Raw genomic sequence first — 16428 nt, 5'->3', positions numbered from 1 at the left:
CTTTGAAATACTTTTTATTCATAGGTCAATCACAGGGGATTTTCTTGTCTTTACTTATTTGAAATTGTCCTTTGTGGTTCCTGCAGTGCCCCAAAAGACTCTTGCCTTTTGCACTTGATATAACCTTTATTAACTGCAGAGCTGAAAAGATTTCCGTGTTACGGAAATTGCTATTATTGCAGCAGCATCTATTAATGTTTGGGAATAATGAACTCCCATTTTCCATGGTTTGAAGGTTTGCATGAGGCAAACCTTTATTTGCCAAATATCACTCCTACGTTCTAGTTTCCAGCATCTTCATGTTCTACCTATTGTAATTGGCCTTCCAATATAAAGAGGACTCAAATCAGTATTTTCTGTTCAGAACAGCTGGAAAAAGCAACAATTTGTTTACAGTCAATTTTTAAACCTAGTGCCTTTGTGCTAACTTTTGGGGGTAGAACATCTAGAGTAGACAGTTCTCCCATAAAGCAGCAAAGGCAAGTTTAGCCCATGTTACTTTAGAACAAAGAACTACAATGTGTGGTAAACGTTGCTGTGTTTTACTTTATTCCTGTTGTCAAAAATGCTTTGTATGTACAATACGTGTCTCCACACATAGAGAGAAAGTAGTCATGTCAGAAACATAGTTTTAAAATAAAAAAGTTAAGCTGTAGTGTGGTAGTGCTTAAAAATGAAACGGTGTTGGCCCATACCTTATTGAAAACTGAAGTCTTTAAAACTTTTTATGCCCCCGAAATTGAACTTATCTATAATTTAGAAATTTGGGGTTTGAGTCTTAAAAATGGCTTGTAATTTAGATTGCTTTAGGAATTGAAGAATCCCTGAGGGTGGTTCTCCTATTTTCTCTAAAAAATGTATTCAGTACTTTCAGATCCACATGTTTCTAACTGTACCTGTGTTTTCTTCTCTTGGTTATTTTCTCCACTCTCACCTGTTGGATTTTCAGATTATAAGAGTGGTTTCGGAGGGAAATTCGGTGTTCAGTCCGAGAGGCAGGACTCATCTGCTGTGGGGTTTGAGTACAAGGAAAAATTGGCCAAGCACGAGTCTCAGAAAGGCAGAGTTGCATATCAGCTCCAATTGTAACTTTCCTTAGCGGTGCAGCCACTTCTAGCACAGACCTTAGTTAACAAGTGTCACATAAATGCATGTGCCATAAGCAGATTAACTTTTTTGGCGGCAGTGGGGATACTACTTTTTAAGCCTTTTTGGAAAAAAAAGCTAAGCCCAATTGACTGAGAGCCAGTAAATAGCAACAGGGTTAATCATATACTCTCCAGAATTTTGCTATTTCCCTCAAAAGGTGTCAGTAGAGCCCAAAAGAATTTCATAGGCCCAGAAATGTATTGTTGTTTTAAGCCAGATAGAACCCAAGTGTTTCATTTTGACAGACAGTTAAAGGAAGTCCTGGTAAATTTTGAAGTCTGTTTTCAGTAAACAATAATCGATTATGGAGACTAAAATTTCTAGTGTATTCTAGTTGTCCACTTAAATCCTGAAATGAGATTTAAAACTTGTGTTCTGTGGATAATCCTCCTACTAATTTTATAAAATGGTATGTTTACAAGCCAACAACCTTATTTTGCTTGATTGTAGTTTAACCTGCCACTACAGGTAAATCTTGTTTGAGAAGGGAGGGGATTGACAAGCAGATGCTAAATGCATGTTAGATCCATGTCTCTCTTAATTAGGCCAAAATGGGCTACCAGTTTAGTTATGAAGAGAAGTATTTTTGTGTTTTTTCTTAGTTTTGTTTGTTGTGTGCAAGGCTGTAGTATTTTTTTGTTTGTTAAAATTCTTTATGACACCATATCCAGATCCCATAGAAATACAGGTAGAAGGTAGAAGTTGCTGGATTTGGGATTGGTGTGAGAACAGGAGAAAGTCTGTTCAGTCATCTCTGAACCATTGTGTAGAGCAGTGTTCTTATGCCACTAAACATTCAGGCCCCCATTTTAGGACCTAGACATTTGCTTGGGAAAAGAGCAGCTTCCTAATTTCCAGGTCACAGGTTAGAGTCTCATTTTCATGTAAACATTAGTAGAAATACATGGCAGGTGTCCAGGAGAGGTAAAGTGATTGCACTTTGTGTTTTTGTTGCCAAATGCATGATTTTACTATTGGATCATCATTGTTCAGATGACCGAGTCTGCATGAAATTAGAGCTAGGTAGCAATTTCATCAGTAGCTACTACCCAAGCAGTTAATGGGATTTATTGAGCACTTACTGGGTGCAAAGCACTGTAGTAAGCACTTGGGATAGTAGACTACAACAGTTGGTAGACACAGTCCCCTGCCCACAAGGAGTTTACCCAAGTATTTTATTGATGGAATTAATTGGATTTGGATTTATTCCCAATCCAATAATCAAGAAATGTATTATTAAACACCTTGGTCCACTTAAGCCATAAAAAAGCCTAATAAATTAAATTTTGTCAAAGAAACAATTAGTGTGTACAAGGCTGTGCTATTGAAGTGATGCATTGCGAAGGGCTCCAGTTTCTTTACTCTTTGCTTATTTTCTGTTAACACAGATCCTTATCTTTTCTTCAGAAGAATGCAAAAAGCATGCTTTATGGCCATTTATCTATTTTTCATCTGCTTGTGTACTATCTTGGAAAGGAATGTCACCTGTCTTGCAAGTATAGAGCCATTTGGGGTGTGTGTGTGTGCGTTTGTTTGTGTGTGTGCATGTTGTGCTCAGTGTATTTTTCCCTTGGCTGTTTAATGGAACTATATGCATGTATTTGTTGTTTAAACAGCTCTTGCATTTGTCTAACCTAAAATGAAATGCTATTCTACCCTGTTTCAGATTATTCCAAGGGATTTGGTGGAAAATTTGGTGTACAGAAAGATAGAATGGATAAGGTAAGTTATTTAAAAGAACATATCGATATTGGATTTAGTAATTTGGGGGGCATTAGGTCATGAATCATGAAATCATAGGAGTAAATTTTTCAGCTAGACCTTTCCTAGAAATCTACAAATTAAATGGAAATTTCTCTTGCTTCAAGATTTTGTCCTATCAGTGGACCAGTAGGTTCCCTGCTAAAACTTTTGAATAATTGCTTCACACCTTCTGATGGCCTCATCTCCCTCATTCAAAATGAGGTGGCACTTTAGGTACTTCAGCTTCCTGGATTGTGGCTGTTTTTGATTGTTTTAACTGAAATGTTTGAATTTCTCTCAGGCTGCCAAAAGTAACCTTTCAGTCTAAGACTATTGATGCATTTAGTTGGTGGGTTGAGAAGCAGTATAGCCTAGAGAAAAGAGCAAGGGCCTGGGAGTCAGAGGATGTGGGTTCTAATCCTGGCTTTGCCAAGTGTCTGCTGTGTGACCTTGGGCAAGTCACTTAATTTCTGTACCTCAGTTTCCTCATCTATAAAATGGGGATTCATTCATTCAATAGTAATCAATTATCATTATTATTATTATGGTATTTGTTAAGCACTTATTATGTGCCAGTCACTGTACTAAGTGCTGGGTGGATTCCAGATTGTCAGTTTGGACACAGTTTCTGTCCTTCATGGGACTCACAGTCTCAATCCCCATTTTGCGAATGAGGTAACTGAGGGACAAAGAAGTGAAGTGATTTGCCCAAGGTTATACAGCAGACAAATGGCAGAGCTGGAATTAGAACCCATTACCTTTCAACTCCCAGGCCCATGCTTTATCCACTATACCATGCTGTTTCTCACAGCATTACTGAGCACTTACTATGTGCAGAGCACTGTACTAAGCGCTTAGGGGAGTACAGTACAACAATAAACACATTCTCATTAATTCTACTCCGTCCTACTTAGACTGTATCCATCCTGATTAACTTGTACTCTTAGAACAGTACTTGGCATTTAGTAAGTGCTTAGCAAGTATTGAAATTATTATTTTATTTAGATAAATATTCCTTTTCCAGTAGCTGTCATTGTGAAATAAGATGGTGAATGTTTTTGAAGGTGGAAATTACCTTCACACTGATTTTCACACTGGTCAGTCAACTTTGGGCTTTCTAGCCTGGTTCGAAGTCCATAAAATGTCTTCTAATCGAAGCCCCTCTAAGTAATTGATTCCTTCGAAAGATTCTCCCCTTCCCCACCTTAATCACGTGTTTCTGTAAAAATAAAAAGTGGGTAATATGATGGGAAAGCAATTCTTATCCAACATAGGGCAGTGTAAAATCAAAAGTACACAACAGTAATGGAATAGGTCCATTCATCATCCATACTTACGTCGAGATTACAAATAAAATTTTAAATTGGAGTATTCTTACTGTGGTATTTGTTAAGCACTAACTGTGTGTCAAGCACTGTTCTAAATGCTAGGGTACATTTAAACAGGTCGGACACAGTCTTTGTCCCAGTTGAGGTTCACAGTCTAATTGAGTAATTAAAAAAATGATTTTGATGTGTCTGATTGTACTGCATTCTTCCAAGCACTTAGTACAGTGCTCTGCACACACAAAGTACTCAATAAATAAGATTGATTGATTAACTGAATGTCCTAGATGGACTTCTAAAATCAAATTCAACATACTGTGACCCTGCCCACTGGAAATTGCAATCATCTGTATCAGCTATCTTGTTTCTGAAATTCTGACCTCATGTTAGAATGATGAGGGTTTTCTCTCCCTGTTAATATGTACTCTAATATTCTCTGTGAAGGGAAAGAACTCCTGAAAATTGTCTGTAGCTACTGTTGGGACTTCAGAGTTTTTGCTGAGTGAGCCAACACCTTCCTTTGTGGCTTTAGCTTACCCTGCTAAACCACCTCAGTCGGTATGGAGAAGCAGCGTGACTTAATGGTAAGAGCCCGGGCTGGGAGTTGGAAGGTCCTGGGTTCTAATCCCGACCCTGTCACTTGTCTGCTGTGTGACCTTGGGCAAGTCACTTAACTTCTCTGTGCCTCAGTTACCTCATCTGTAAAATGGGGATTAAAAGTGTGAGCTTCACATGGGACAAGCTGATTTCCCTGTATCTACCAGCACTCAGATGAATGCTTGGCACATTGTAAGCTCTTAATAAATACCACCATCATCATTATTATTATTATTATGGATCCCCCCTTTCCACCAACCCCCCATGGTGTCCTCCTACTCAAGATTAATTAGGATTAGAAAAGTGGGGGAGGCAATAAGCCTCTCTTTGATTACAAGGGCTGAAATATCAAGAGGCCACAAGAATAATTTTAAATGCTTGGTCCTTTCAGAAGGTAATAATAATGTTGGTATTTGTTAAGCGCTTACTATATGCAGAGCACTGTACTAAGCACAGAGGTAAATACAGGGTAATCAGGTTGCCCCACGTGAGGCTCACAGTCTTAATCCCCACTTTACAGATGAGGTAACTGAGGCACAGAGAAGTTAAGTGACTTGCCCACAGTCACACAGCTGACAAGTGGCAGAGCCGGAATTGGAACCCATGACTTCTGACTCCCAAGCCTGGGCTCTTTCCACTGATCCACGCTGCTCTCTTCCATTCAAAAGAAACCATAGATCTTTTCCTACAAAGCCCACAGAGAATAGTACACCCACAGTATTTTCTGATGTTGTCTCCTTTTTTGCCCTAGAATGCTTCAACCTTTGAAGATGTTTCAAAGGTATCATCTACTTATCAGAAGACCCTGCCGGTGGAAGCTGGTAAGATATAAGATATTTCCCCATAGGATTCAGAATTCTGTTGCAAAACTTTCCAAATCAAATATCAAGTGAGAATTTACCACGATGTACAATAATTTCGGGCTGTTCCTACTTCAGCTAGTCTTATAAACAGAGGTAGCTGTTTCCAAAAAAGAAAAACTTGGAACTGAAATATCTGTTTATCCTAGAAAATTCTGTTCTGAAAAGCTTAATATTTATGAAACATACAAAACAAATAGAATTTTAAAGCTAGTGCAGATGCATATTTGGATTAAAAACATGTTCCTGCTTGTTTCAAAGGCATTAACCAAGTAGTTTGAAATCAGCTCTAGCTTTTAACATTAATAATGTAAATTTTAAAAGGGTCTATCCACCTGGTGGGAAGAGCAAGCTATAAGGAGGAGGAAAATGAAGTGCAGTTAAATTAGGGATTGGTGGTATTTGTCACAGAGTTTTTCTGTCTTTGTACAAGCTCTTGCCTTTTACAGCTAAACAATTATATGCCGTCAATCAATCAGATCATATTTATTGAGCACTCCTATGTGCAGAGCATGGTACTAAGCGCTTGGGAGAGTATAGTAAAACAGAATTACCAGGCATGTTCCTGGCCCATAACGAATTTAAGGTCTAGAGGACTGGCAGGCAGCTGTCATAGTGAAAAAAAGCAAGGGTCTGGGATTTAGAAGACTCAGCTTCCAGTTCCAGTTTACCACTACCCTGCTATATGACTTTGGGGAAGTCACTTAGTGCCTCAGTTTCCTCATTTGTAAAATGCAGAGGATATTGGCTACTCTCCCTACCAGAGGTGCCAACTTTTCAGTTTGTGCATGGCGGCAGAGAGGGGACCATGATTTTAAAATGGATGAGGACTAGAAGGGAGAAGCAGGGTGTCCTGGTTGATAGAACATGGGCCTGGGAATCAGAAGGACCTGGGTTCTAATCCCACCTCCGCCACATGTCTGCGCTGACCTTGGGTAAGTCACTTCCCTTGGGCCTCAGGTATCTCATCTGTAAAACCGGGATTAAGACTGTGAGCCTCAAGTGGGACATGGACTGTGTCCAACCTGATTAGCTTGTGTCTCCCTCACCTCTAAGTACAGTGGCTGGCACATAGCACTTAACAAATATGAAAAAGAAAGAAGGGAACAGGCTTTGAAAGTGCTACTAGCTGCAAAGTGGTATTTTGGGTTTTCTCGGCCCTGTTTGGAAACTTTTAAATCCCTTCAGAGGCCTTAAGTGCAAGGGCAAGTCCGGTCGTCCACCTCAGAAAACGGGGACAATCAGAGATCATCGCTGTGCAGTGGCTACCTGTGTCCCATATCTCTTACACTGTGTGCTCCATGTGTCAAAGAGACTTGTGCCAGCTGATTATCTTGTATCTGCCCCAGTGCTTAACAGAATGTTTGGCACATAAATCCTTAATTATCATCAATCAATCTTATTTTTTGAGTGCTTATTTACTAAACGTTGGGACTGTAGTATAACGCAGTTGGTAGACTTGTTCCCTTATAATTATTGGTATTATTTTTAGTAAAACTTACTGTCTCCCAAGATGTTTTTCAAAATGGTGGCCTATATCATGTATCACCTAGGACCCAGTAAAATTTTTAAATTGCCATTTTCTGAGGACATTAGCCCCCCTAATGCCAGCGTCTTTTCACTGGGATTTGGAATTCACTCCTTTGCCACAAAATAAAATGAAAAGATGCTGCCACCCATGCTCAGCAGGTTGATTTATTGCATGTCCCAAAGAAAGAACAATTTGTTTTGAAGTCAGTATTCTCAGATTGAAATTAGAAGTTCTTGGGCTGAGCAAAGCCAGTTTTTCAAATGTACAATTGCAAAAGTTATAAGATGTGAATGGACAGCTTTTAGAACGGGTTTTGTAGAAGTGATTTTAGTCTCTGTATTGTAGCACTTTTGAGCAGATCATTGGTTACTAACATTTTGGCATCCAAAACTTTTACTCTCCATATTTAGTGAACAACAAAACAAGCAACATCAGAGCAAACTTTGAAAACCTAGCTAAAGAAAAGGAACAAGAAGATAGAAAGAAGGCAGAAGCAGAGAGAGCACAGAGGATGGCCAAAGAGAAACAGGAACAGGAAGAGGCCCGGAAAAAACTAGAAGTTAGTAAAGCCTTCTCATTATTCTGGTGCGGCACTTTGTATTCTATATAGATGTGCAACTCTTCTGGTCAGTAGCTAACACAAAGCATTCCCAAATGGAGCAGGGTGGTTCCCTCACTCAAAAAGATTGGAATGTTCAACAGTGCGGAGTCATGGAATCCCAAATCTGAACGGGACCTTGCGTCTGCCTGCTTCCTTTTCATAAAATTGGCGTATAATACCAACATTATTTCATTATTTCCTGGTGTTTAGGAGGTAGTTCTCATTTCTGTATTTGTGAAGTGTTATATTATTGCTAAAAAAAATTAATCCTTTTCTGGGCCATGATCAAATTTTCACTGTAAGGAACATTTGTATTTTCTTTCACAGAAAACTTGTGCATTAAACTTTGTGGTTTACTTATTTGGACCCAGAGTTCTGAGGGGGCTTAATTTAGACATTTCTCTTGACTGTAGCTGAAGAAAAGCCATCCATTAAGGTTGTGAGCTCCATAACCCTTAAAGTTTATATGAGGTGATACCTTCCAATTTCTGCTTATTATTTTTTGCTATCTCTAGGAACAAGCCAAGGCCAAAAAACAAACTCCACCACCATCTCCCACCCAACAGTCAGCTGAGGAAAAGCAGCCTTCCAGCCCAGTGTATGAGGTTAGTTGTTGCATGTTCTTCAACTCAAGAGGAAATTAGTGCTGTCATTTTAGATGGGATACATGGTTAAAAATCTTAGTGCTAATACTCGTGACCAGAAGGGAATTAACCCTTAACCCAAAAACTCAAACAGTTAGCGTTTGACAGTTAACCCATGGATAGATGCATCCTTAATATTGAAACAAGCGTAATTAACAATCAGTGTCTTTGTGTTGCTTGGGAAGCATTACAATAGTGAACCATTTCAGACTGCGTGATCTTTTTAGATGTGTCTTTCAGTGACTTGGTCCAAACTGAAAGCCAATTGTGCAGGGAACTGTTTCGCCCCTCCCTCTAATCTGTAAGCTTTTTGTACAGGAATTATGCCTACCTACTCTGTTGTACTCTCCCAAGTCCCTAGTACTGTGCTCTGTACAGAGTAAGTGCTCAATAAATACCTTTGACTGCAAGTCAATCAGTAAAACCACATCTCCTCCAAGAAGCCATCCCTGACTAAGCCCTCATTTCCCCAACCTTCGTGTCACCTGTGTCCTTATATCTGTAAGCATTAAGCATTTGTTATTCACCCCACCCTCAGTCCCACAGCTCTTACGAATATAATCTTGCACTCTGCCATTTTCCTATATGTAATTTAATGTGTTATCATCTCCCCCTTTAGACTGTAAACTCTTTGTGGGCAGCTTTTGTGTCTACCAACTCTATTGTACCGTGCTTTCCCAAGTGTTTAGTACAGTGCTCTGCAAATAGTTAGCGCTCAATAAATATCGATTGAATTATTTCATTATCATCAGTAGTATTTATTGAGCCCTTTTTGTGTGTTACAAGGCAGCTGCCTGCTAGATTGTGATACATTATGCAGAGCACTGTACTAATACCTTGAGAGAGAAAAATAGAGCAGTTGGTATACATATTCCCTAACCACAATGAGTTTATAGTCTAGAGGGTAAAGGAAAATTCTGAGTCTATAGGATTAAGTATCTTTGTACTCCATCCCTCAGTTTCTCAGATGTGTAAATGGTCCCAGATGGTTCAGGGGAAAAAGTTCTACAGGTCTCACAGTTTGAATCAGGACAACAAACATGTGAATCTGGAGAACTTTGTTTCATTAGCACTCAATTTGGTCAGCCCTATATGTGTCTCGTACATAAACTGTCCATGATTGTTGCAGCATTCAGGACCCTAACCCACTTATTCACCCACTGCACCCCTTCTCCAGCAAAAAACGTGGCTGACACGGATGAGAGAGGGCAAGTGGCGATTTGTGAATCGCTGTCACTAAAATTCCTTCATTCAGGCTCTCGGTCCTGATGTCTCAGGATTTAGGCTCATCTTTGGCGGGATACTACATCACCTCCGTGGTTTGTAGAGCACTGACTAGGAGCTTAGAAACATACAACAGGAGAAGGGGACATGGTCCTTGACCTTGATGAATTACTGCACACAATATGCAGTTGTTAGCTATCACTATGGCCCCTTCTTCTTTTTCCCTAATCAATCATTTGTAGTCATTGAGTACTTACTATGTATAGATCGCTGCCCTAAGTGCTTGGGCAAGTAAAACAGAATTGGTGGGCACATCCCTGCCCACAATGAGCTTACAGTCTAGAGAGGGAGACAAATATTAATATTTCTGTGCATTGGGGCTGTGGGTGGGGTGGATACCAATCGCCCAAAGGCTTCAGATCCAAATGGATGGACCCTTTTCACAGTTAAGAGAGAACTTCCGCTTGTGAAAGTGAGCTAGAACTTCTCTTTGACCTGCTGCTTTGGTGATAATAAAAGGATTAGACCAGTTTTAGCTCAGCTCTAGCCTCCCTTTGCTGGGCTTCACTTCCTCCTCTCTTCCCCCCTTGCCCTAGTGGCACTCTGCGCTCCCCTCACTCCAGCTTTAAGCCCTGCCACGAAGTCTTTTACCCCTCCAGCACTGAGCGATACCCTCTGAACTGGCATTTTGCTTTCTGGTTTTCGTTTTTCTGGTGTTTGTTTCCACTCCAGTTCTTTGTAGAGTGCCCGACACATAGTAAGCGCTTAAACAAATACTATTCTCCATACCTACCTCAACTTCATCTGCAAAATTAGATTTATTTCATTTCAGCACACTCCCCCGGTTATCCGGTAGTGCACGGGTTTTGTTCTTGCAGAACCCTGGGTTAAGAAGTACTCAGGCTGTGAAAATGTTCACTGGTCCAGTGCCAGGTGCTTATTCATAAGTCATTTCTTCTGACATCATTATATGCTGTGTCCAAGCAAGCTCATGTTGTAGAAAGAACATTTACCTAATTCCTTAACAATGTTCTAGTCAAAAAGCATGTTGAAAACATGAGTTTTGGCAGAACCAAATGTAATTCTGGCATTCTCTAGAAATTGAGTTTTATTTTATACTTAATCAATTTTCTTCCACTAGCACTTAGTGATATTTGTGTTTGTTGAGCACCCACTTGGTGCAGTGTTCTGTACTAAACGTTTGGGAAGTACTGAGCAGAGTTGCCCATTCTCTGCCTACCAAGACTGTACTAACGGAAGAAGGTTATAAAACTATTTCTTACTACTGAAAGCTCACCTCCTTCAGGAGGCCTTCCCAGACTAAGCCCCCCTTTTCTTCTACTCTCCTCTTCCCCTCCCCATCGTCCCTACTCCATCTGTTCCAACCCCCTCCCCACCCATTGCACTTGGGTGTATATATGTACAATATTTATTATTCTATTTATTTTATCAATGATGTGCATATATCTATAATTGTATTTATATTGATGCAATTGATGCCTGTGGTTACTTGTACTTTTCTTTTGTTGTCTGACTCCCCCCTTCTAGACTGTGCCCGTTGTTGGGTAGGGATTGTCTCTATCTGTTGCTGAATTGTACTTCCCAAGCGCTTAGTACAGTGCTCTACGCACAGTAAGCCCTCAATAAATATGATGGAATACATGGATGGATTCTAAATAGTAACATAATTGAGCAGATGTATATATAAAGGTGCTGAGGATGGGCATAAATAAGTTCATAAATCCTAGAGATGTTTGATGCATTTATATGACTTTCTCTGTAGCACTAAGGGGCAGGGGAAGGGATTTGTACATCTCTGTTGCACTTGAGTTTTTACTTTCTGTAAAATGAGGACACAAGACTTAGCTTTTTCTCTTCTTTAGGACGCAACTCCTTACAAGTCAGACCCAACTCGTCAAAGCCCCATTTCAGCACATTCAGCTGGGCATGAACCAGAAGCTAACTACCAAGCAGAGCATTCTGACTACCAAGAAGCTATCAGCCAGCGGGAATTGGCCTATGAGCCTGAGACTGTTTATGAAGCCACAGATTCGGCAAGGCGCTATCAAGCAGGTACTGGTGGGACAGTATTTCGTCTTGTCTAGGGCTGAGCCTAGTTAAAACACTGGAAAGACAAAGGGCAGAGAATATACACTGCTGCTGTTGGCATCTCTGCTTTACTCTCAATCAGTCAAATTTATTGAATGCTTACCTTGTGCAGAGCACTGTCCCAAGCACTCAGGAAAGTACAATATAACAGTGTAGGTAGACATGTTCCCTGCCCACAAAGAGTTTACTCTTCCCTTACTGTAGAGCTGCTTCTTTCTTTGTAAAATTATCTTTCAGCTTTCCAGAATGAGTTTCCTGCTCTACCTTGAGGATGTTCGTACTTATATTTCCAGCTATGAGGAAGCTCCTGAAGATGGTTGGTAGGAAAATAGGAGCCACTCTATATTGACTCTCATTTAAAACTTCTCATTTTTGAGGCAGGGGTTCCATGTTAAAGTATTCTTCTTGATCAGTGTCCCAAATAGTGGGTTGTTTGTATGGACTCTCCTTTCCTCTTTTTTTCTTTTTATTTTGAGGCAGGGGATGGACTATTAAGGATGAAAATCTGTTTATGACGAGGGAAAAGATTGGAAGGAGGAGGGAAAAATACATTGTCTAAAAGTTCCTTAGGGCAATGGGTATTTGTGTTATTTCCCAAAAGGAGAGACTAGAACTTCTAAATCCTCAATTTTCTGTATAGTTTTTGTGGTTTGTGGGACTCAGAACGAAGTTTTAAAATTTTATAAACTTTAGTGGCTGAAGTCCCAGAATACGTGTTTATTATGTATGTTCTTATTTATCTTATATATTCCTAGGCAAATTGAGTATGAAACTTTCTTCCCGCTATAATTTATTAACAGAATTTGAACATGTACTCTCTGCAGAGCCTTGTTCTAGAAGCTGAGAAACCACATGCGGGAAGTCAAAAGGCGATATCTGAGTGTATAATCTAATGGGAGGGACAGTCGAATGCAGAGCTGGTTCAGTTCTTTTGTAACCTTAATCAGTGAACTGCATAAAATATGGTGCTGATTACTTATGGGTATGATCCAAATTGTTTTCATTAGATTCTCTCTCCCCTCTTCCCCTAATGCCCCCCTGCTTCTATTTTTTTTGTCATTGTTTCCCAACTTTTAAATCAGGCATCAGTAACCACAGATGGCTGTCATGTTGTCTCAGAAGGGAGGTTCGGGGATAAGTGGGTGGGGTGTGAACCACACTCCCACAGGGAGCTCCAGTTGCCGCTGCCATTTCCGGCTTCCGGTCGCCTTGCCCTCCTTGACTACCCGGACTGATCAAAGGAGAATGTGGGGGGGCGGGGACAAGAGCCAGGACTGCTGCAGGGAATTTGGGCACAGCAAGTGGCAGAGGCAGGCTGTAAGGGATTGTCAAAGCCTGCCCCGGTTCCCTTGTCTCCCCTTGGTAGCTAGAAAGCCCCAGAATACCTGCTAGAAGTTGGCAGCATCTGCATTTGATTCTTGACATCTTTCAGCTCTACCGTTTTTCCAGTTTCACCTCTTCTACTGCCCTAACTTTTCCCCCATCCCCAACATTGTCTTCTAGAATGAAAAAATACACTCGGTTGGTTTTGCTTCCTGAGACCCACGAGACCACCATGTATTTGTGTCTGAGAAGTAAAAGAGAGAATTGATTTTTGTAATACATAGCACTGCTTTTTGTTTTCTAGAGGAAAATACCTATGATGAATATGAAAATGACCTTGGAATTACAGCCATAGCCCTCTATGATTACCAGGCTGGTAAGCAAACCATGAGGCTTGTTTGGAGTTTTGTTTTGGCATCAATTTTGTAATTTGGACATTTCTAACTTGAACATATATTTTGTGTCAATTTATGTTCTGGAAATCTCAATTTATGTTCTGGAAATCTTTCCCCCTTTACAACTGAGAAAACCTTGGATCAGTTTGGATCCATGGAAAAAAAATGAGTTCTCATTTATATTTATAAATTCATATAAAGAGAGCTGTTTTCATTTATATCACTCTTTTCAGGCTAGAGACATGATTATCTAATTGGATTCCTGTCTTTCATGGTAGCCAGCCTATTTCTATCACTGGAAGGATGCATTCTGTTTTAATGATTCTCTTTTTCCTCCTTTTCCTCAGCGGGTGATGATGAGATTTCCTTTGACCCTGATGACATCATCACAAACATCGAAATGATTGACGATGGCTGGTGGAGAGGAGTTTGTAAAGGCAGATACGGGCTGTTCCCAGCAAATTATGTTGAGCTGAGACACTAAGAAGATTACCCACCAATTATGCCTTAATGCCATCATAGTTAGCAAATCTTGATTTTTACACTACAAATCATGCTTCTTTGAAGGTGGAGAGGGTATTTACATTTTGCTTTTATATTTAATACTTTGCTGAAGCTTTTAAAGATGTTTATGCCACAGAAGTTGCTGATCTATTGCAATTTTTGTTTCCGTGGAGGACTATGGTAATGGTTTTTTGATGCATTTAAGGTATTTTCATTTTTGCCAAATCAGATGATTGTCACAATAAGCCATTACAAGATCTGCCAGTTCTCATCAGGTAAAATATATATATATATAGAAATGCATGTTTACATCAGTGTAAGCAACCACACTCACCCAAAATCCAGTAAACCTATGTCGGAATCTTAGCAATTTTAAAATGGCCTGCAGGTGTTCTGCATGTATACTCTCCTTTAAGTATGGAGGCGTGTCTAATTCCACAATGTTTAGGGGGGAAAAAGCAATGAAGATGTAGAAACTTAAATACTGTTATCTTGGCATATTGCCAGGAGAATATAGTAGTCGCTAGATGGTCTGCTGGAGAATTGTGGTTTCCGAAACTTCATCTAACAAGTATCATTTCATTGTTATACATGAATTATTCCATTCTTTTCCCTTTCCTCTTTTAGCTGTTGATTTCTCCACCCCTCCCCCCAGAAATCCCATGGCATATCCAGGAATGCTGACAACTCCCTGCCCTCACCCCCACAAGTTGAGATAGTCCGAACTCCCACCCCTGCCTAATAGCTACAGGATTTTAAAAGAGGTTCCACTGCAGTCAATGCAGTGGTCACTCTCTAGGGTCAGGGATAGCACCAGTGAGGGCACAGACTTCCTTTGTGCATTGACAGGACAGGTCTGCTGTGCAGTAATCCTGTTGCATGAATAACCATTTCACTGTGTGTGTGTGTGTGTGTGTGTGTGAGTGTGTATATGTTTATCTGTACACCACTAAAAAATCTTAGGATATCACTTCTTTCCTTTCAAGATGATTGTTTTTTAGCTGTGTGTTCACGAGAATTTACCAGTACATTTCTTACTAACTAAGGAGTAATTTATTTCTTTTGCCAAACATCAAAATCATTGTAAGAAGTGATTGACTGGACTGAAACACAAATTAGGGTCCCTACCAAAGATACTAGTGGCACATGCTAACTTTGTGAATTGTGTGTTTGTGTTTTAATGATCAGAATACTAACGTCATTGTATTGCTGACATAGTGAGCAAGGAAGCAGATTGTTCTTTTAATAAATCAGATATTTGGACCAATAAAAAAAAATGTGTATAAACAGTAAGGTGTACAGTTTGTCTCTTTAAAAAAGGCCTCCTGTAGAAATTTGTTTTGGCTGGTTGGGACAATCCTTGAAGAATGTTATGTATGTGTCTTTTTGTTCCCCCCCCCCCCCCATTTTCATTTGTCATAGTACTTGCTTGGTTAAAGTTGGGTTGGGTTTTATACACAATTTATTTTATCCAATTTTGCATAGGACACTCATGGTAATGATTTTTTTTGTAAATTAAACATTCAAAATAAACTTTTTGAACCATTTGCAAAGGCTTATCTTGTGTTTGCTTATTTTGTATCAAGGAGTGGCACAATGTTTAAAAAATCAACAATGTTGTTTTGTTGTTGATTACAAAATATCTAAGCTGAAATTGAGTAATGCTGCGAAGAATCCACCCAACTGAGATAGCGAATGTTTACTCGATGTAAATTGTACATTCCAAGTGCTTAGTACAGTGCTCTGCACAGAGTAAGTGCTCAATAAATACTATTGAATGAATCACTCTGCTTTGTTTTGGGATAATTACAAGGTAAATGGAATAATCTTAGTAGAAGTACTAGTCCTAGTGGCATTTGAGTGCATAGTTAGTGGTGTGAGGAAGTACAAGAGAGGCACAAGATATGTTCCCTTTCCACAAGAATCTTATACTCTAAGAGGGGAGGTGGACATAAAAATGTGTAGAAGTAGAGGAATGAGAATTGTCTACACAGGGGCTCTGTGAAGGCTCCAGTAATGATGGCCAAATCAGATTCGCAAATAGAGGAAAGGCTAAAGCGAAGAATGAATCCACTTTACAAATTGGAAAAAATAGCAACACTGAAGACTAAGGTTCAGTCAGTGATATTTAAAGTCATCAAGGCCTGAAACAGCTGGAACAAAGCTTGACTGCCTGATTATCAGAAGCCACTTCCACCTTGTTCTTGGTTGCATAGGCATTTTGCTTAGAGATGGTTGGGTTGGGTTGGGTTGATTAAAGTTGGGTTGGGCTTTATACACAATTTATTTTATCCAATTTTGCATAGGACACTCATAGTAATGATTTTTTTGGTAAATGAATCATTCAAAATAAACATTTCGAACCATTTGTAAAGGCATATCTTGCGTTTTATTATTTTGTATCAAGGAGTGGCACAATTAAA

At 39.7% G+C, this 16428-nt stretch overlaps 1 protein-coding gene across 7 annotated transcripts in view; it reads left to right on the top strand.

Annotated features, from left to right (window-relative positions):
- The window catches only part of CTTN (cortactin), a 41936-nt gene extending 26374 nt beyond the window's left edge, over window positions 1–15562 (top strand). For 4 of the 7 annotated variants that reach the window (XM_029060055.2, XM_029060053.2, XM_029060051.2 and 1 more), the window contains 7 exons: window positions 2816–2871; window positions 5566–5635; window positions 7616–7764; window positions 8322–8411; window positions 11558–11747; window positions 13411–13482; window positions 13849–15562. In XM_029060055.2, the coding sequence (XP_028915888.1) occupies window positions 2816–2871; window positions 5566–5635; window positions 7616–7764; window positions 8322–8411; window positions 11558–11747; window positions 13411–13482; window positions 13849–13985 (764 nt within the window). In that variant the 3' untranslated portion in view covers window positions 13986–15562. Of the gene's footprint in view, window positions 1–949; window positions 1061–2815; window positions 2872–5565; window positions 5636–7615; window positions 7765–8321; window positions 8412–11557; window positions 11748–13410; window positions 13483–13848 lie in introns of all 7 variants that reach the window. The other 3 variants (XM_029060050.2, XM_029060048.2, XM_029060054.2) reach the window with 1 other exon arrangement.
- The last annotated feature ends 866 nt before the right edge of the window (window positions 15563–16428 follow it).

The sequence above is a fragment of the Ornithorhynchus anatinus genome, chromosome 3, assembly GCF_004115215.2.
Source record: "Ornithorhynchus anatinus isolate Pmale09 chromosome 3, mOrnAna1.pri.v4, whole genome shotgun sequence".
In the NCBI taxonomy this organism is placed as follows: domain Eukaryota; kingdom Metazoa; phylum Chordata; class Mammalia; order Monotremata; family Ornithorhynchidae; genus Ornithorhynchus; species Ornithorhynchus anatinus.
This window is presented reverse-complemented; position numbering and strand designations above follow the sequence as displayed.